This window comes from Uloborus diversus, chromosome 3 (genome assembly GCF_026930045.1).
Source record: "Uloborus diversus isolate 005 chromosome 3, Udiv.v.3.1, whole genome shotgun sequence".
NCBI lineage: Eukaryota > Metazoa > Arthropoda > Arachnida > Araneae > Uloboridae > Uloborus > Uloborus diversus.
The window spans coordinates 163867991-163890855 of NC_072733.1; the positions used below are offsets into that span (position 1 = coordinate 163867991).

The 22865-nt window shown below is 33.2% G+C and overlaps 1 protein-coding gene across 1 annotated transcript in view; it reads left to right on the top strand.

Moving 5' to 3' along the window:
* The first annotated feature begins 810 nt into the window (after positions 1–810).
* LOC129219247 (stromal interaction molecule homolog) overlaps positions 811–22865 on the top strand; it is a 131595-nt gene continuing 109540 nt past the window's right edge. The window contains exons 1-3 of the mRNA XM_054853573.1: positions 811–1039; positions 6432–6556; positions 9917–10031. Coding sequence (XP_054709548.1) covers positions 907–1039; positions 6432–6556; positions 9917–10031 — 373 coding nt within the window. The 5' untranslated portion in view covers positions 811–906. The remainder of the gene's footprint in view (positions 1040–6431; positions 6557–9916; positions 10032–22865) is intronic.

Here is a 22865-nt window from a genome sequence, read left to right on the forward strand (position 1 = left end):
GTTCATTTTCGCAAAAATTACGACTCGTGTAACTGTTTTTGCAGAAGGTAAATGGTTAATAAATTGAAATTAATCTGCATTTGTTTAAAAAGTACTGTGTTAAATAATCCTACGCTCTCGATGAAAAATACTAAAATTTTTAATTGTACAATTAAAATTTTAATTAACAAATTATCTGTTAATTCTTACTCTTATTAAGCGAAACAAACAAAAAACGAAGGGAAAGAAAAACATATCTCCGAGCGCTAACGAGCGATGGACGTTCCCTCCCTCTCCTTCTACGTCATCTCACGTCACCCCGAGTCTTGGCAATAATGATTGCCGAAAAGGAGCCAAATTTTTATTCTTTTACTAAATAAAAGTAAAGAATTGTTTTGTTTAATGATGCATATATTCAGCAGACCGACAACGTGATGTGGATAAAAACCGGTCATTTGATAAAAAAAAAAGCAAATGGGTTATTTTTAAATATTTTTCAAAGCTTGCGAGCGTCCTCGTAGACTCCAATGCTAAGACCATCTCCTAAGCCTAACGAGGGGAACATTGGCGAGATTCGAAGGTTACACTATAGTGCCTAGAAAGCTTCTTTCTAGGCACTATAGTTACACTTTACCTCAATCCGATTCGACCCCATCCGCACTCCAGAGTTATTACGATACAGCTCACTGCACTCAATGCTTTTGAATGCGTGGTTGACCTCGACCCCAGATGAGCCCAAGTGTGTTGGTTGGTTTATTCGAGCGCGACCTTTCATGTTTCTTGACAGCCGTTTGTATTCTGCCTTAACTGTAATTTTGACTAACTGAGCAGGGAGAGGAAAAAAAATGAAAACTTTTGTTTTTGGTTGTGCGGTTGAAATAAATTATTGCTTTAATTAATTGTCCAGGCTTTGAAACGCTTTAAACAATGATTGAAAAGTTTTTTCTGTCTTTTTTCGTATTAACTTTCTACCTTTTCCCATCTTCGTTGGAAAATAATGTGAATGGCAATCTTGATTCTAAAGAATTTAGTTCTGAATTGGATCCTGATGGTACAAAATGTAATTACATATTGTTTTAAATTTAATGCATATCATATCGATTTCGTTTACTTTATCGATATCTTTTTTCTCAATTTACTTATTCTATGTTTTTATTGAAAAAATACTAAGAATTACACACTTCATATTTATTTGAAAACGGAATTTGCTGGGATTACTGCAAGATGTGACTGAAGCGTTTAACCAACGTAAATAACGCATAAATTATCAATAAAATACGGCATTTAGCTATTTCAGTATGTGTGTTAGATATTTATATTGCTCACATTAATGTGAAGTGATTCAATATTACGGTTGATTTCTCTTCATATCCTTACGTAGTTGTACACCAGCTTTGATAAAATCAGTTTTAATTATTGGACGTGAATATAGGAAATTTTAAAGTTCAATTAAAAATTAATTAATACGTGATTAAAAGGAATAGAAAACAACAGTCCCATCAGTCAGTATTCATTATTTAAGTAAAAACTTAATTAAAAACCCTATGCAAATAATAAATTACTGCATGTTCCAAAAGGTTGATCACATCACAGGAGAAGTATGATATTTTTTTCAAATGTGTGTCAAACAGTGTAAATTGAAAGATATATATGTGTTTCATAGTCTCGTATATTCAAAATGAATTTCAAATTTGTTCAAGGAGTATTACTTATTTTCCAATAAAATGAATATATATATATTACAAGTTTTGTCAAAAAAAAAAAGCTCTTAGTTAATTTATATTGGAGGCTGATTAGTGTTCTTTATTAACTAGTATCCTTTGACTTAGTTGTGAATACTTTTTTATGTTATTATCAGAAAACTTGAATTTAAATCACCAAATCAATTCCAAAAATAAATAACAGGGATCTGTCCAGGATTTTTCACAGGGTCCGTTTTTTGTGAAAAATAAAATATTTTGTGAAAAAATAAATTAATTTTGTGAAAAATCAAATAATTTCGCAAAAAAAAAAAAAAAATTGTTAAATCAAAATTTCAGAATTTAGAGCGGGCACAGACTGCATCATTTAAACTTAAAGTAGAGTGTTTTCTTCTTCTATGATGAGAATATCATTCTGGGGTGTTTTTCTAGTATTTGGCGGGGGGGGGGGGGGAGGGGGGGGCATCGCTCCCTCAAGTAGCAATATTTATCTACCATTCTACATTATGTTAAATTATACTGATAATATTTCTGTACAGCATTTAAAATAATTGTAACAAAATAAATAAAATTCAGACAAGGGTTCAGCATTTAACTTTTTGACCCAAGACACTCTTAAAAAGCACAGAATTTCATTTAAAACTTATAAATTCCATGATTTTAACAAAAAAAAAAAAAGGGATTTTATTTGTTTACTTCTTAACAAAGCGTATTAAACCTCAAAAATTCAAAAAATCGGGTTCCCATAGCGGATGCAAAGAGATCGCAATTCTCAAAGTGAAGGCATCAAAGGTATAAAAATGGCTTGTAAAAGAAATATTTTTGATTTTTTGATAAAATTATTTTTAAATTGCATTTTAGAGTCCTATGATAAACATATCATTAATATCTGTGGACACAGTTGAAGCAAAAATAAAATTAAACCATCGATTCAGCATTTTAATTTTTGAGTCATAAAGAAAATGGAATTCTGCTTTAAAAACTTGAAATGCGTGTTCTAACAAAAATAGAGACTTTTCATTTATTTGCACCCTAATAAAGCGAAGTTAGCTTGAAAAAAGAACAAAATATGATTCTTGTATCGGATGTTAAAAGATTGTATTTTTCAAAATGTAGACATTTAAAGAAAAAAAACGGCAAGTAAAACAGTTTATTTTAAGTTAATCATCCTTGTTAAAATCGAAAAATCGAACCCATATAATTTTCTCCCAAAATAACAGTTAAACATCGCACAGCAACATAAAAAGGCAAATATTGACAAGCTGGTAAAATGATGAGAATATTTTCTAATCAAGTCATTATAAAGGTTTAACGCCAGACGCTAAATGGCGATAATTTTGAAGTTGGTAACCCTATCTGAAGCGATCATATTTTTTCCTAACCCTTACTATCCCTTTGCAGTTCTAAGTTCATTTCCCAGATATATATTATTATTATTATTGTTCATTAAATCATGACTGGGGAGAAAAGTGCTTACCAACACATTTTCAGAAAAGTTTACATCACCGTCCCTAATTAGCTGTGATAAAAGAAACAAAATTATTTAAGACTAAACTTATTTTCAGCTGTTAATTTCTTTCCAAGAAACAAACAACAAGCATTATATTTATTTGGCAGTAGTAATTATTTATCACTTGGCTTGCAGGACTACCTAGTTTGCCCTCCAAGTATCTGCCAAACTATCATCCTCCCTCTTCTCCTTTTTCATCACAGTTACTTCCATTAGAACCTCCTCCCACCTTCAACTCCTCAGAAATATGGATAGATCTTTTAAATTGTTTATCTTGTTTGGCAGGAAGCTTTTTGCTCACCAAGCAACCACTTCACTTTGAAAAGCTTCCCGCCAAACAAGATAAACAATTTAAAAGATCTATCCATATTTCTGAGGAGTTGAAGGTGGGAGGAGGTTCTAATGGAAGTAGCTGTGATGAAAAAGGAGAAGAGGAAGGATGATAGTTTGGCAGATACTTGGCGGACAAACTAGGTATCATAACTTTTTATGGCTGAGGGTTTTTGGGTTTAGGATGCAGGTTTTCTTTTTTGTGTGGAAAAGTTAAAGGTTTTCTTGGCGAGGAAATTTTTACAACAGGGTTGTTTTTGATGAGATATCACATCTTTTTGCATTGATATTATTACTTTGTCTGTATTTTTAGAATTGAGTACTTCAAGTCAGAAAATTTTCAATTGAAACAACGCTGTTTTGTGTTTTTAAGGAACAATAATTTTACGTCAAGTTATTCTCCGACTATTAAGATTCTATGTTCATTTTGCGTGAATTGGACAGTTTAAATTTTATTGCAATCCTTGTATCCTCTCTGTTGCAAAGAAAACTTCTTGGATAATAAAATACTATATTTTAAATTATATTGTTTTCGAGTATTTTACAACTTCGCAATAAATTCTATTACAGTTTCTTTATTTGACAGATTATTCAACATTTTCATGAAGGTTTCTTTAAATGTTTTACAGCTTGAGGGCTATTTTAATCTAGCTTTTCACTTTCTTGTTTAATTACATTTTTTCTTAAATCGTGGATTATTTTACATTTTATGGGATAATTTTAATTGTTTGGTGGTTTATCTTTTTCTTGATAGAAGTCTTTGTCTTGTTTAATACCTAGTTTTGTTTATAAGTTCATTTAAAAAACAAAATAACGCATGTTATCACCAAGCAAAAAAAAAAAAAAAAAAAAAAAACTAAGCCATTAAATATTTTAAATTTTAATGTGTCAGAAGATCTATACAACTTTTCTCGACGTCAAATCGAAGATATCCCAAATGTGCCATAGCGAATGCGCATGTTGCGCGTGGACTAATTTCATTAAAAGTCTTGCTTAAATTAATTGCAAAAATTTTTTCAGCTAGCAAATTACTGCAAAGCACGGATATCCACACACGTATTTCATATATTTTCAATTCATTATATGTTGTTTGTGAAAAATCTATTAATTTAGAAAATAAGCAAACCAATAAAAAAGTTATATTTTTCGTTTTCAATTAAAAAGTTATATGTGCTGTATTCATATGCGTACAGTTTCATATAATTTGTCACGTAAAATATTGTAATGGTTTAACCCCAGTTTCGCGCCGACATTTAAAATTTCTTCCCTCCATAAATATATAAAACTGAAAAACAGGGGGAAGGAAATTTCGTATCGGCAAAACTTGGGGAGGGGGGGGGGGGAGGACAGCATTCTAATCTTATTCATTAATTTGTTTCTCTGCTTGAGTATAAACAAACAACATAGAATCTGAAAACAGAAAGTCCAATGAGCTAAGTCTGCTCGCATGCGCAGTCGCTGTGGCAAATTTGTGATATTCGCCATTTAACGTCTAGTTGCAACTGTTGGATATGTTTTAGTCTTGATTGAATTTCATTTCCTAAGACAACTTTGGAATAACTGTTGGATCTGTTTTAACCTTGCAATTGCAGTCCGAGATAAACAAATCCTATGAGCTGAGAGTAAGTACATAAGAATTTAGGGAAAATTGGTGATTTTCAAACTTCAATTACTCCGGCCCATGATGTCCCTGGGGGTTGAATTTTTGTATATGTACTCAATGGCCCCCCAAGAACATGTATACAAAAAGAAATTACCGTAGCCCCCCCCCCCCCCGAGGGCTGTGATAGAACCGCGGGGATGTACAATTCGGGGGGTAAAAATGAGGGGGGAAGGGGAGGGGGTCAAATGGCATAAAAGGCACATCAGTAGGGCACAAGGAATGTGTGTGCGAAATTTCAGCTTGATTCCTTTTTTCGTCTGGGCTGTAGCCCTGTCAAAGAAAGCGAAATCTTTTTTGAACAGCGATTTTATAACTTTAATACCACCTCCCCCTGATGGTCCAGGGGATTGTATTTTGGTTTATGGCGTTAGGGGCCACTAGAGATTGAGTGTACCAAAAATCAACTCCGGGGTCTTCATGGGGCTGAGATACAGAGGGGTGAAAAACCCAAAAGACCCCAGCTTGTTCTGTCGTGCAATCTTGGTCTTGGTCGCTTTTATTTCCTTTCGTCTTTGGCGGTGGATTTACTTCTGTTGGCTGCTGACGTTTGGTTTCCTTGGCGGGGCGGGACGCTCCCGCGTCCCGTGATGTTACAAAATGTTCTGCCGCAGCTGTTGGAGCTACAGTCTGAAGGAGCAGAGACTGAATACTTGATAAATTTGAGAAATTTGCTCGAAAAGACTTGAAAGTTTGGGAATATATTTTTGAAATGTTTAACTACAAGACGAAACAAAAAAGAAAAAAATCACTTTTTTGAAGCTGCAACACCCCCCCTCCCCCAGAACTGGCTGTAGGCCATCTATGGTCTAGAGGTAACATTGGTGGTTTCAAGCCAATGGCCCAGTAATAACTTCAATAATACATTCAAGTCCTGATGTGTACATTAATACAATGTATTTGTGCTTTGTTACTAAACATTGAGTTGTAAATAGTAAATATTTTTTTATATTTGAACTTGCTACTTACTTAATCTTATTTTGTTTAGGTTCTTTTGCTTGTCTAAATAAGCTACAATATTGTGTTAAAGGACATAACACAACATGCAATTCTTTAAATGTATTATTAAACAGGAAAAATTATCTATTTACTGCCTTTTTAACCTTCAGCATAGGATGTTTTTTCAGTTAGTGAATTTTCACTTCAAAGACAGAAGCAAATTATTACGACTGTGTTAGAAAATTACTTCAAAATAAATGCCTATTGTATTTTTAATAAATATATATTCATGTTTTTTTTTCTTTTTTACAAGCTTCCTGGAATTGTGAAGTTTTAGATGCGTGTGATGATAAACATGGATTTGAAGCAATTTTAATGCTTCATCAACGCTTAGATGATGATGCAAATGGAAACATTGATATCTCTGAAAGTGATGAGGTAAATTTAGTTATTCAAAGTTTTTTTTGTTATTTTTAAAGTGTAGTATCAATAAAGCTGCCAAGTGCTGATATTTATTTGAAAAATCAAAATCTTACTTACTAAACTTGATGTGTCTGAAACTGCTTCTCTGTAGCTTTAGAACTGAAATGAAGACAGGGTAAGGGAATTGGTATTTTTACATTACTGTTTACAGTTCTTAAATATAGGGGCTTAAATTTTAAATTTTAGGGAGTGGAGATTCTTCTCAAAGATTTATGTTTGGAAGAGAGCTCATTTTTTTTGAGAGGAGGTGAAAGTAACCTTTGGTGCATTCCCATTCTAAAAGTTTGCATAAGTAACATATTTTCTCCCAACGTTTTTCAAACTCTTTAAAAAAAATTACTTTATTTCACTAAATCTACACTAACCTTCCAAAATGTACTAAACATTTCAATTCCTAATCAAATATAAATTCTCTTATAAGTAGAATTGTACAAAAACAGGAAATTGATACTTAGCCTTATTAGAAATTTTATTTAATAACATATAATCAAGTATTCAAAAATTTAAGTATAACATTAAAAAAGTATGCATCCATATTTATGAATTTAATATTCTAAAGTGTATTGTCTACCCCTGATGGGATCCACAGGGATCAGTTTTAGGGCCTCTTTTGTTAATTATTTTTATAAATGACATTTTCGAAAATGTTTCTAGAAATATAAATTGTTTTACTGACGATGTAAAAGTTGTGTGACTAAGGGTGCAGAAATATTGTATATTTTACTGTGTAGATCAAGGCTGTAAATGAAATAGAATAAGTTGAATTGTAAAGATTCATCTTAGGGAAGTGAGTTATTCTATTGCTATATACAGTGAAGCACCATTTATACGTATTCTCTTATATATGTTTTTATCAATTATACGTTTTTTAAATTGGTCCCTGCAGAATCCGATACACATTAACGTATATCTATTGCACGTTTTTTCCTTTATATGCTTTTTTCATACAGTCCCTTCAAAAACGTATAAACGGTGCTTCACTGTAAATGTAATTGATACAAAATAACAGGCATAAAATAATTCCCTTTTTGTGACTTTTGTGTTGACACCAAAACACTTTGTCAAGAACAGGATATGCGCCCCTTTTGTGTTGCCAAGTAAAGATGTCCCATATCCCTCTTTGTGATCCAACTGTGAGATGTTAAACATGGGGGCCCATATGCGAAATTTCAAGGGAGGGGGGGGGCTCAGATATTTTCCCCATAGTTTAGCAGGATATTTTCCCTGTGGAATCCGATTTCAGTACAGATTACAGTTATTAAAATTTGACATTTTTAATAACTTATTCATTAATATGGCTGGAGAAGAAATGTTTCTACATTTTGCAAGAAAAAAGTCCTAAAAGCAAAGAAATTCTAATTTTGAGGGGGGGGGGTGGCTCGATCCCCCACTTGTCCCCCTCCTTATGGGGCCCATGATGTTAAATACTAGTAATAAATATGGCAAACATAAACGGTGCATAATTACTGAAAACTATACAATAATATATTTTGTGTAAAATAATATACTGCATATTATAAAAAATACCTAAGCTTTCCTATTTTAATAGCATTTCAGTATATAAAGGACTAACATAGTAATGGAAAGAAAAATATTCTAGAAATATGCAGTAAGAGAATGCAAAAGGTTTTATCATATTCTTAAAATATTCAATTCAGTATACATGATTCGTACACTATTAAAAAAACCTTTAAAACTATGTGACATAAAAAGTCTCATTTTCAAGTGCTTGAAAAGTCTTAAAATGTATCTTTAATCCTTGGAATTTTCTCCCTTTATTTGAATTAGTCCCTTTGTTGTAAAAAAGATACATTAACCCTCTTTGCAATAATAAAAATCTAATTTTTGGAATCTTGCCAACATTGAGTTACGCAGGAAAATTGCACGCAGTGTGTGAAATTTAAATATTTTTGTATCTTGTAAATTTTAAGTAATTTAGTTTTAAGCTATTTTAGCATATTCTACCTCAAACCTGCGTTTTTTATTTTTTATTTTAACAGTTTATTTTTTAATTTGATAAAAGTTATTAAATTTACCATGGCAATCAGGTTCGTTATTTACTGAATCTGCAGCTTCAAATGTTGAGACTCTTGAATCACATGTGACTAAAAACTATATACTAGATGCCTAACTTTTGAGCACATTAAAGACTCAAAAATCATAGATAAAAAGCAAGCAAACATGGGGAAAGTGTTTCATCCTATGTTTCCTCATAACCCAGCCAATTACATCAAAATTTTAAAATGAATTTTGAAATTACTTCTGGAATTTTTCTACTTAATCATTCAACTACGTTTAATTTTTAAATATTATGCTTAAATTGTTCTTTTATGTCAGTTTTAGTCAATCTCTTCCTTACCACCCGTTATTAAAGATTAATTTTGAAGCTTTTATAATGTAGTGTGAAAGGAATTTGTCTAACACGGAAATTTTTATATGAACTGGAATCAAATCAGCACTCATTGTTTTACTGCTGTAAAAAATGCACAAATAATTTCAACTAGTCGTTGAAAAACTCATTTTATCCTTGAAAAGTATCCTTTTTACTGCTTGAAAAAAAATTTAAAATTTTGTGTACAAAAATGATATATAAACTGGTTAATGGGAGGAAAAATAATAAAAAAAGCCTAAAATTAAACACTTACATCATTTGAGCCAGATTAAGGCATGGGGCATTTTTCCAGGGCTTCAGTTTTCTCCTTTGTACTAATTTTCCTGCCGGCGAACTGAGAAATTTTGGTGGTAATCCCACCCTCTGAATTTAAACTCCTGTTTAGGATTACTTACAGGTATAAAAATAAAATGCATCGTACCAGAAAGTTTTTGTACTGTCCAACTAGCATAATTTTCGTGGCATGATTTGAAAAAGCATGTTCTGTAATGATAAAAGATGTGTATTCGGTGCAGCATATCTACATGTGCAGCAAATCCATCTGTTTGATCAGAAGGCATAAAGGATGCTTTTTTTCCAGAGAGAGTAATGTTGAACTGTTTTGAACTATTCAAAATTTATTAAATGATTATTCAGATTAAAGAATAAAACATAGAACCATATCATTGTGTGAAGGTTTCCTGGTAATTAGTTGGGAACATTTTATGCTTGTCTTTGTAAATGGCATATGTTTTTGTCACAAATTGTTTACTTGTTGTTCAAAAGAAAACTGAAGCACATGAAAACTTTGAAATTCTGTAAGTTATTTCTTGTATCTGATTTTATTCCAATTCACTCTATCATATGGTGAGTACAATTTTCATTCATTATAGTTATCTGATTGCAAGATTTTGTAACAGCTGACATTTTTTCTTTCTCATTAGTTTTTAAGAGATGAATTGAATTATGCTAGTGGATATGAAAGACAGAAAATTTTCCATAAGAATGATAAACATATCAGTGTTGACGAATTATGGTCTACCTGGAAAACTTCTGAGGGTAACTTTTTATTATGTTAGTTGTATATTATTTGTTTGTGCAAAAAAGGAGCATTTTTGATTGAAATTTACTTACTATTATTGTATTGCTATCTTTGTGCATTGCTTTTTCTCTTCATTCAGTTTTTTTCAAGTGCGATTATAATTTTACTTTTTGTATTATAAACTATGTTGCAATGAAATTTTTTTATAAGTCTTAAATTCATTTGTAACCATTGAGGTGGTTAGATATTTTGTTTTTATGATACAAAGTTTTGGCTGTATGTTGTTTTCTTTTTTTTTAAAGCTCCAAATTTTGTGCCTCTCATTTTTCTTTTTATCTCCTCTCTCACTATATTTTAGCAGATTTCGCAGACTGATCTGATTAAAATACAATTCATCCTCCAATTCCTGTCTTGGAGTACATACATTTTCTTCTTATTTGCATCTTAAGTACCTAAATTTTCAGCAGCCACAAAGAGCTTTCATTGGAAAAAAAATCAAAAACTTAAAATGATTTGAAAACTGCATGATTAACAGAAGTAGCATTGACCAAAATGCAGTTTCTAGTCCAAAAAATATTGTGTATGATTGAAAGAAATAAGGATACAATGTTGACACTCAATTTTACAAACCTCTAGTTTACAAATACATACGATTTATGAACTATTTGCTAGTCTGAAAAATCTTCTATTTTAACAATGTAGTTTTTCATCCTCTTTTGCAAACTGAAAACGGCAAAAATCTTGTTTTCCCCAACTAACGTCAAAGTAGTTCTTTCCTAAGAATTCTAGCTCTAGGGATGGAAATACTAGGGAAGAAGATAATCCCTTTCATTTAAATTATAATTTCATCTTATGGAATTAATACCCAGGTAGCATTAACTCATCGGATTTTGCTCGGCCGATCATCGACTCCTCCTAAACTCATCGCGTAATGCACGCTGATATCGTTGCGATCAGAATCCGAGAACGGTTTTCGATGAGCTGTTTTTTATCGGAAAACTATATCATTACGATCAAATTTTCCGATGAAAATTTGCCGAGCTGCATTTCATCGGAAAAAGAGATCGTAACGATCAAATTTTCCGATGAAAATTTGCCGAGCTACATTTCATCGGAAAAAGAGATCGTAACGATCAAATTTTCCGATGAAAATTTGTCAAGCTGCATTTCATCGGAAAAAGAGATCGTAACGATCAAATTTTCCGATGAAAATTTGCCGAGCTGCATTTCATCAGAAAAAGAGATCGTAACAATCAAATTTTCCGATGAAAATTTTCCGAGCAAAAGTTCATCGGAAAACGAAATCGTAACGATCAAACTTTCCCATGAAAATTTGCTGAGCTACATTTCATCGGAAAAAGAGATCTTAACGATCAAATTTTCCGATGAAAATTTGCCGAGTTACATTTCATCTTAAAAAAAAGTAGGTCGTTTAAATTTTCCGATAAAAATTTTCCCAATCTAAAATTTTTGGAAATCTCCCAACTGTTAAAGTAGGATAAGTTTTATTATTCGAATATCCGACTATTGATCAAACATAAGACTATACGGATCAACATTCAGGGTTGAGAATCGGAGGAAAAATGACTGAGACTTTGACTCCGAATACGACTCCTGGATTTTGGAATGGTTTACTCCGATTTGCTGCAAAATCAATTTAACTTTAACTCCACGATTCCAACGCCGATTACCTCACTGGAATTGCGAACAAAATGAGACTCTTGAATGATTTCTCTCTATCTCCAAAACAACTCCACTCCGTTCAATTTGACTCCCAAAAGTACCGACTCCGACTCGGTTTGCGGACAAAATGATCGACTCGGACTCTTCACTAGCTGGCGATATAAGTATATTCACTGAATAAAATTCTCACTTTCCGTTCAGAAATCTGTCATGGCCTTGCCATCCGATAGATGGCGCCACAAATGATTTCCATTTAATACATTATCTTCCACCTTGGAGAGAGCATAACTTGTCTAGTGGTTAGCATATGAATCTCGTATTCCAGAGGTCTAGGGTTCGATTCCCGGCTAGAGTGTCTAAGATTGAACTCGTGAATCACGTTCATCAAAAGTTGTTAAATTAGAAATTAAATAAACAAGTTATTAAAATATATATATATATTAAATAATTGTCCCAAATGGCGTCATCCGAAAAATACCCCTCCTGAATGATTTCAAGATGGCGGAAGGGTCCCGTAATCATCCAAGATGGCGGACCCCTTTCCCACTGTTAATTTTTTTCCTCCTGCTTGCCCCTATATCGTAGTTATTACTACTTCTCAACGTATTTTCATCCTAAATTCATCGACTCGGAACGACACTGCTCGTATATTGCTCCAAATTTCATCGTATTTTCATCCAAAATTCATCGCCTCGGAACAGCACTGCTCGTATATTGCTCCAAATCTCATCGTATTTTCATCCAAAATTCATCGCCTCGGAACAGCACTGCTCGTATATTGCTCCAAATCTCATCGGTATAGGGAGCAAAATTCATCGGATTCCGATGATCGGATTCTACTATTGCCGATGAGACAAATTGGAGCAATTTCCGATGAAAACTCATCGGAATCCGATCATTGACCGATCAAAGTTTGATCGGATTTCGATGAACAGCCGATCATTGGCCGATGAGTTGATGCTACTCGGGTAAGCTTTAAAATGCTAACCAGACCTTGTTCTTACAGATGTATGTGTTTAGACCCTTTTTTTATCTGGCGCAAAATAAAAAGTACAGTATTATCCGTCTTTCTGGAGAAGGCACTTCACCACATCTTCTCGAACGCAGAGGAGGGGTTTAACGGTATGTGGTGAAGTAATTAATTGACTTAAAAAGTTAAAACAGATATTTTACTTCCACATTTGAAGTAAATTAGTACGTAATATTTCTTCGAAGATCAACTGGATTTATGAGTTCTTAAAGGAAAAAAAAATATTTTAAAAGAGCCTCATGAGAGCTTTTTTATTTCAAAGAAACAAATTGTGTAGGGGGAAAGGGGCCTTTTTTACTCTCCTAGTGTCCCTTCCAGGAACTATTTCTGTATGGGCGCCGACTAGAATTCAAGAATAAACTAGTGAAACAATTCTTAATGAAATAAAAAACATTTAAGATTTGAAAATGTTACACATTTTGATTTATTTCTGAATAAAAAAATTGCTTGGGGGGTGGGGGAAGAAAAGAAAAGAAGAAAAAATGGCATGTGCTCTGACATATTTTTGGAATTTCTGCAATTATTGTTTCATTTCATTCTTAATGAACATGTATCTTATTTTGTTCAAATATTTCAGAATAAACACAAGAATGACATTCTTTGCAGCAAATTTGCTGGCCCCCTTGCTACAATATTTTATTTGCATAATGTTACAGTTTCCAACGCTCAACAATTATTTAAAAGCTTAATTTAATGATACAATTTTTCATACTTTTGTTTGTTAGTTTGCGAAGCCCTATAGCAGGGATTTCCAAACTTTTCCTAGTCGTAGCACTCTTTGATCAATTATAATTATCAAACTGCACCCTATTTATTTATGTCTATAACATATCTACATCCATCTATCTATCTATGCATTTCAATACACATATCTATATTTATATATAAATAAAACTACTTATATCTATATGTAGAGATTGATAGTCAAGCGTTATGTTCATATACACAGTCCAGTCACATTAATGTGACCACCACGTACTTTCCACGTCAGAGTTAAATAACAAATCACAGAAGGCAGGTGGCAGCACAGTGCAGTTGAGCGTATATAAAGGGTGTGTGAGGGCTTCGGAAAACATTTCAATTGTTGGCGTAATGCAGAAACGAAGCGATTTATCCGACGTCCAAAAGGGCATGATCATTGGCTTTTGGGCCAAGGGTGGAAGCATTTCCGAAACGGCTGAGTTTGTGAACTGTTCGCGTGCCGCCATGGTAAAAGTGTACCGTGCATGGCAAAATGGGACTGTCCAAAATCAGCACGTGGCAAATGTGGTGCACCACGGGCCATAGATGACAGAGGTGAACGACGGTTGCGGAGATGCGTTCGGGCAGATAGACGGGCTACCGTTGAGCAACTGATTACCAAAATGAACCAAGGGGCTACCAAAAGTGTCTCCCAAACTACTATTCAGCGAACATTGCTGCGTCTGGGCCTCCGAAGCAGACGCCTGGTTCGTGCACCTATGCACGACGAAGGCTAGAATTTGCATGCCAGTACAGCAGCTGGACGTCCACTGAGTGGCGACAGGTAGCGTTTTCAGATGAATCGCATTTTATGCTCCATCAGACAGATGGACGTTGGCGTATAAGGCGTGAAACCTCTGAAAGGAACCACCCTGCAACCATTGCCGGAACGGTCCAAGCTGGAGGCGGGAGCATTATGGTCTGGGGAATATTTTCCTGGCATTCTCTGGGTTCACTGATCATTGTGGAAGGCACGATGGATCAATACAAGTACGCATCTTCCAGCAGGTTTAGCAAACGATGATGGCATCTTCCAGCAGGACAATGCGAGGTGCCATACAGCTGCCAGTGTACATGCGTGGTTCGAAGAGCACCAGGATGAGTTTACCGTCCTCCCCTGGCCAGCAAACTCACCTGACTTAAACCCAATTGAGCATCTGTGGGACCATCTCGATCGAGTTGTTCGCGCCATGGATCCTCAACCGCCTAATCTAGCGCAGCTGGCCACGGCATTAGAGTCGGCGTGGCTCAACATCTCAGAGAACACCTTCAGGGACCTAAGTGACTCTCTTCCTGCACGTCTCGCAGCAGTCTGCTCTGCGAAAGGTGGTTATTCTGGCTTTTGACAGATGGTCACATTAATGTGACTGGACTGTGTATTTGCATGATTTTGGGAAAAGCCCAGGAAGTATGTAGAAATTGGATTTTCGTTTATTATTTGTATCATGAAATAATGACCTTCTCAGGTCTTTAATGCACAGGAAAGGCATTTTGAGTTTCTGTTGTGTTAAAGTGAAATATCTCAATCGGGGTGAGACTTTGATGAGTAACCATTAACTATTTTGTTTAATCAACAACAAGATTTGACACCGTAAACACTTTGATGCACTGTTTAGGAACCCCTGTTCTATAGGGTTGCTACCAACAAGTTATGATACTAAATATGATTTATTACATAATGTAACAATAATGTATACAATAATGTAAATATTCAATCGTTCCCTTAACGCAACTGAGTCATATCTCAAAGAAGGTGAAATTTTCAGTGAATCTGAAATTAAGTATATTTTTGCTTGTTCATGAGTTTTTCATAATAACTTTACCTGCATTTTTTCTTTTTCTGTTAACTATTTTTTTTTCCTAAACCTTCTCCAACCAATATCCTGTAAGATATTAAAGGAGAGGAGTAGTAACAAGCCACATTTCATAAAAAACACGATACAGCTCCTAATAACTCAATGAATTTTTATTTGAAACTCAACTGTAATTACTGTCTGTTTTCTTCTGCCGCAAATTCCCGCGGATATGCACTTGCGTCAGGTCTGCTCTGATTTAATCAAAATAGAGATGGAAACCCGGAAGTAAAAATGCAAAATAACTTGTTCAGTAGTTCTTCCAAAGTAGCATTGAAAAAGACGGAAGTAACGAGTGCTAGGGGAAAGGGCCCAACTTCAACCTGTCACCCATTTTTAAAATTGAATCTATCCTGAGTGCTAGTCTTCGCTTTTGAGAACTTAATTGAGTTTTTTCTTTTTTTGATGAAAAAACAAATATTTGGATTCTTATTAAAAATCTAAATTACGTTTGGATAACTATGTATTTGGAGCACGAATGGAGCAGTCATGGTGCATAAAAATTAATTATTATATGTAGGTAGCATTATACTTTATAAAAATGATATTGCAATTGGTCTGATAAGTGGTATTCTAATGAATTATTTAGTAGAAAGGCAAAATTTTTAAAATAGAATTTTTAAAATTTTTTTGTGATTCCTAAAATATTGTGAAATCTGCAGCTGTCCCTTTCTAGAACCAAGGCCATGCATTATAATGCAATAATACTTTCGTTTACTTATAATGATTCAAAAAAATGCAGGAAATTTGTTTTTCTGATTTAAATTAGGAACTTTTCAAAATAGAAATGAGGCAGTGAGAAGCAAAGTGATGTAAGTGGACATTTTGAAGTTTTGAGTAAAACACGTTTAAAGTTCCGATCCTAAGTAGGCTTTCGTTGAAAAGTTTTTACAAATCATGCTGCATGGCAGCGCCTCCCAGAGCTGCTAGTACTATATCTTTCCCCAAATCAGAGGAGAGGTTCACCTAGTATTTGTACTAGTTATCTCCAAAATTTTAACTTTGGTACTTGCATCCCTTGGCTACTCACTCTGCCTCAAATTTGCTTCCTTTATTCTTTTTTTTTATGTAAATGCATAATGCAACTTTCTTTTAAATATTTTAAATATTTTCGTTAGAAATGCATTAAAAGATACTAATTGATAATTTTGAACATTTTCTAAATTATAACAAGAAAATAGAGTGTGCAGTATATACTAAATCCAAATGTACATCAGCATTACTGACGCAAATAAGATTTTTCTTTCTTTGTTAACTTTTATTTTTATTTTTTAGGAACTAGATCTTTCTCTACAATATAAAATAGAGTTAATGAGTTAAAGTACCTTACTAATTAAATACAGAGACATATGTAGGTCTGAGTTTATGGGGAGAAACTAATAAAAGTTTCTGCTTTCATTTTTTTCCTCCTTAAACTGCATTAAGGCAATTAGAAAAATATTAGCAATATACATGCACATGATATAGTTTCTGCTCAAGTACCTAAACACTTTTCATAACAATTCTGTGAGTACTAAGCAGTGAGTCGCCGCTGTGAAGCTCTCGCTGAACACATGTGTCTTATTTTTTATTGTTTATAAAATATTAAATATATTTTTATCACTATTAATTCAGAAAATATTGAAAGGTGATTTTGTTTTAAACATAACCTTACGTTGAACGTAAATTTCTAAAGATGGTTAAATATTTTTTTTTTTAAATTTAAGCTTTAACTTTAAATAGAATATGTACTGCATAAATGAACAATTATTTCTCCAAAAATCTGCAATTTCCTCTCACACTTTTTTACTTAGGACTGATCAATTGACTACAAAGCTGAAAAGACAGAAATTGCTCGGTAATTTCAGTCTTTTCAACTTCAATTCTTATCTTCTTTTGAATATTTGTGCATTGGAAGAGTGGGGGGGGGGGGGCTCAATTGGCTCTTCACTTAAAATTATTTACCCTCAATTTATGACTTGATCTCTATTCTCCTCTTTCTGTATTAATATTTAAACTTCAGATGTATACTATTTCCACTGCGGGATTTAGACTTAAAGGGGCCCTAAGCTATTTCAGGTATTTTTTAGTTTGAACAACGTTTCTCTCGGTGGTGTAAGAGGTAATGTTTAGTTTTTTCCCCTTTACTTTGTTTGTCTATTTCCTCTGATACATGCAGCAATACTTTTACTTTTTTGATTGTGTTTTTAATGTGTTCTCCCTGATGTCCTTTTTTGGATTGGCCTTAGGAGGGAGAATGGTATCAAGAGAGTCCCTCCCCCAACTCCTCTTTAAGTGGAATATAGAATAGCTCCAATTGTAAAAGGTTGTTTCTCTTTGAGAGTAAATTTTGAAAAATAAATATAAGATTCAGCATTTTGAAGCCTATAAGATGTAGTTGGAACTACAAAAATATCAGAACAAGAGTAGTCAAACATTTTAAAGTTATATACTTTTTCACAAATTAAGATAATACACTGTAACAGTTTTTGATTCGACAAATCAATGACAGCAGTTGACAGAGAGAAAGAGCTCGGGAAGAGAAAAGGCAATGCATTGTTACTTGCTCACATTGGCTTTCAGTGCAATTAATTTTTAATCACCCCTATTACCCACCGACAAATACAACAATGAATTAAATAAAAAATTATCAATATTAAAAAATGCTTTAAAAGAAATGATGTACAGATTTAAAAAATAGGTAACAAGTGAGAAACATACTGCCTATTTGAACAATTCATAATTTATAAACTTGATAAGAAATAAAATTGGAGCCCACTTTGCTTAGGATTTTCAAAGATTTATCTAATTATCTTCAAGGACTCTTGAACAATTAAAATTAATTAACATGCTTCATTTGGACTTTCCAGTATCTGATACTTTAGTATTTGATTGTAAATTTTTCAGTCCTGTTCTAACTTTGTAAGAAACCTCTATTTTAAATTTAAAAGAAAAAAGAAACTATAGGTTTCTCATGGCAACAACTTTTCTTAAGTTGCAAGTGGGACAGAAAACGAAAAGGAATAGAGGTAGTGTGTTTTTTTCTGTTCTAAACATATTGACAATATGCAGAAGTAGGATAAAAGCAAGCAATGGAAAAAGAAGTTTTAAAATACTGCATTTGGAATTATATAAATAGCAAGATATGAAACATTAGAGTCACAAAAATTTGTTATATGGTTCAGAAGAGTGAGAACCATGGTTTTTACATTTTTGGTGCAGGATGTAGCAAGGAGCTGAGTTTGACTTATATTGGCATTCCTTCTCCCTACCCCCCTCCCATTTGTGGTTTGTAGCCACACTTTTCCAAATTTTCAAGGTTTTCAAGCACTGAAAGATGAAATTTATTTTTTCTAGTACTTTTCTTTTCTTTTTTTTTTGGAATGAATCATGCTAATTTCAGGGAGTTGGTGGCCCCTAACTAAACAGGGGGGCCCTAAGCTGTAGCTTGCTTAGCTTGTACTTAAATCCAGCCCTGGGTCTATCCTTTAATCAACCTTCTGAAAACATATTATGCGTGAATAGATGAAGTAAACCAAGGATAAATTAAAAACTCGACTTTGTTTTAATTCTTCAATTCCTTTAAATAAAACAAATCTATTTTTGCATCCAATAGGTATATATCAAATTTTGTTGCATTTATGCAGTCTTTTATGCACATTTGTAAGCAGTGAAATAAATTGCATTCAGATGAGAACATAATCTGTGACAAACTAATGAATTGTTGTAATTTTAAAATAATGAAAAACGTTTAAGAAATGAAATCATATGCAAAATAACAAACAAGAGCGTGGTAATTTTCTATTCTACAAGTACACTTCCAGCAGGGAAGAATTTTGTTTGAGATGGAGAGGAGTTTTCAATAAGAAAAGTCATTATGTGTAGCAGAGAACTTTAGAAAGTGTTCTCTCAAGTTAAAATCTTAACAATCCATTTTCAATTGTGAGCAGCAAACAAAAGAGGGATTTCTGAGCAACAAGACAGGTGCATAGATCTTAAAATAGAATAGATGTGCCTTCTCCCTACTTTTCTCCTCAGAGCGCGTGTCAACATCCCCCGTTGGACATCACGTGATCAAGGGACTCCCCTCACAAGAAACTGTTTCCCTTATCGAAGAGAATCACTTTGCGCATGGGTTAAATACTTTAAGCATGGGTTAAACCCCCCTTTAAGCATGGGTTAAATTAAAGCATTTTACCCATTATTAAAGAAAAACGGAACACTCTGTCCCTCACGTAACACCTCATATTTTTCACTAAAAGTAATAATTAAAAAATGTAACAATTTTTTTTTTCATTAAGAAATCGCAAATGTATTTGTTGTACTTTTGCAAAAATGTTCTTTGTTACCTTTTTAGGTTATTACTTTTTAATGAAATGCGGGAAAAAATGACAGCTTTTTCATGGAATGGTCCATTAGATATTTTCCCATCATAACTTTTGAAGCAGGCGCACAAGCTATTTAAACTTTTTTTCAAGTGCTTTAAATACTGAGTAGAAAAAGACGTCTTCAAAAATCGTAAACAAAAATTGGCCTTATAAATTTTCTTTTATTTCAATCAAATTTTTCAAATACAGATAAATAGTTTCAATGCGTGCTTTTCCCCACAACTTTTGAAGCCAGTGCAACAACTTAACATAAAACCCGATCTAAAACCATATACCAATTAGAAATACAAATGTAAATAGTATCGAATATCAACTCAATTAAATAATATTCTAATATTCGCATGCGTTTCGCACCAACACGATATTAGCCAAACCAATAACTTTGGTTTGTTCCTAATTTTTAAGCAACTTCAGTGTTTTTTTTTTTTTTTTAAGTACTCAGAAAATAAATTATTTGCAATTATAAACTACATGAATGGTCATTTGACTTCCGCCCCCTCCCCAATTTTTCTTTTCTTCTTTTTTTTTCGTCCCACAGACTATGATAATTTTGACAATTTAAACTCGAGGGTAAAGAAAATTAGTGATTATTGTCCCTTAACAATATTAATTTTGTTACTTTCCTACTTATTGATCTTTGTGAATTATTTTCATTGTTTGAATTGACTGCACGATACATTCTAACGCTTAAATATTTAGTAACGATTAATTTTATAAACTTTTTAACGAGAAAATCTGCTGCTTCTGTTTCCAACATATGCTTATTTAAATTTAGAAAAACGGAATTCGAAATTTTTCATATAACTCTTGTGGTCTCATGAGTAACATTATATATTTGTGTTTTACTCCCAAAACTTTTTCACATTCTCGCTCAGTTGTTCTTCACAAATGTACATATTTCAATGGCTGCAACCTTGCAATAAGTTATCATACTTGAATGTGTCCCAAAATTCTTAAATTTTATTAGGTCTATTTTTTGATTTGTTGTAGTTAAGACTGCGTTGCAGTCGTCGCAGTTCACAACAGAGTGCACTTGCCGGACAAAAAATCCAGCGTAGTCAGAAACATCATTAATATACTGCGTCATGTTAATTGAGATGATTTCTGAATTTTCCAAATCGTCGTCAAAGGAATCGGAAGAAAAGGCTTTCTTTCAAAGCATTTTTGTTACGTTTCAAATTTAATCTTAGCATTTGAAGGTTGTCAAAATCAGCGCAATTTGAAGAACTGGACTCTTTAATTTCCATATGAATGAATAATCTTTTTATCGCACTTCGAAATTATCCGACGATTATTGTTGAATCCGCCCTCACAACCTCATCGCACTGAAAAAAGTTTCAAGGTGATCCTGAGTAAGCTTATAAGTCATTACGCAGTTTAGAACTGGAATTCGGGCACTTACATACTTTTCATATGTTCCCAGCACATTTTTCATAGAAATTAGGAAACCTAAAAATCCAGTTTTTCGCGGACATACTATAAGTAATTTTCCATCGCTTGTTTTTAGTGATTTAATATAATGCTCGGTATCTATAGTAAATTGCTTAAAATATTCTTAATTTCGACTCTGCATGGGGACTTTTTTTGCCTTTAGCAGAAAGAAAAATTTCTGTTACTCACTATGTCTTTATTTTTTAATAAAATTCATCAAACCCTCTTTCGCTAGAAAATCTCAGATTCAGACATTTAGAGAGTTCTCACATAAGGATAATGAAAAATCTTCAGACAATCCTAGACTTTTAACGGCGCTTCGCATTGTTATATCACTGCTGCCCGAGAAGAGGGAGACACGATGTCCCTTGATCACATGATTCTCGGAAGAATCATGATGACCCCACTTTCTCCGGGCGAAATACGCTGCGTTGTAGGAGAAAGGCCCATCTATCCCTTTTAAAGATCTATGGACAGGTGCCCTGTCAATCACCTTCTGGATAAGATAACCCCTATTGATGGCCACCTCAGTTACCAGGGACATTTCCTTGGTCCGCTTCTGGCACTGTCCGCTTCGGTCACTTAACCGGCAGCAGTAACTGGGACTGAGTGATATTAAAGGGCATTGATTATCACCAAGTGGCGGGGGGAGGGGGGTTTCCTGGGGCGGCACAAGTAGGCCAGTGCAAATAATGTTCGAGACCAAAAAAATTTAGAACAGGATGAAAAACATTGGAAAGTAAGAAAATATAATAAAATTAATAGGAAGAATAATTTACGGGCGATCTGAGTTCGCGAAGGGTGGAGTAAGGGGCAGGTTAAGAAAGGAAACCGGTTTATCACAATTTCTGGCAAAACTACGAGTCCCATCGAAAAAAGTAAATAACAAAGTTATCGGTAATAAAAAGATCTACAACTTTTGTATTTGCACTTTTTTACATAACCTCAAAATTTATGCGAAAAATTCAAAAAAACGACTTTTTGACTTTTTTTTTCTTTTATCTCCTACAAGAAAAAAAAAACAATTTTTTTCACGGAACTTTGTGAAAAGTTAGCTTTTCATGTCTCAAATATACAGCAATTTTTTTTTATTTAAAATATTTATTTTTTCTTCTTTTTTTGATTTAATATTAAAAAAAGCATAATTTTCAATTGAAAAATCTCACGTCAAAATATCTGATTTTTAAAAAACATCAGTGCGTGTGATTTTTGATGGAATCCCCACTTTCTGATGGTATAAAAAAATACATGCAATAGTATGGGGAAATTTCGCAGAAAATGAGAAAAAAAAAACGAAAAAGTTCGAATTTGAAAAAAAAAAATCATTTTTACGTAAAATTTTAAGCTATTTATTAAAATTTACACTTTACTCAAAAAATATAAGTTTCCATGTTGAATTCTTAAATTAAAAAAATTCAAAATTCATGGAACATAGGGATTGCAAAAAACACTCGAAAATAGTTATAAAAAGTCTACATACAAGCAGTATGATGATGCGCTTTTAGTGCACCTAAATCAGGCACATCTCAAACAAGCTATAATGTTTTTATCGAAATCATTCTTTGTTTTGTTTTTGAATATGCTATAATATATTATCTCTTCTATTGTTATTTTTAACTGATCGTATTTTTTCTTTTTAAATATTACCAAAAAGCCCGCCGCAAAAAAAACCTCAATGACCCGACATTATTTATTTTTTTTTCCTTCCTTTGATTCTCTCTGTATTGGAGTACGAAACTTAGTTAT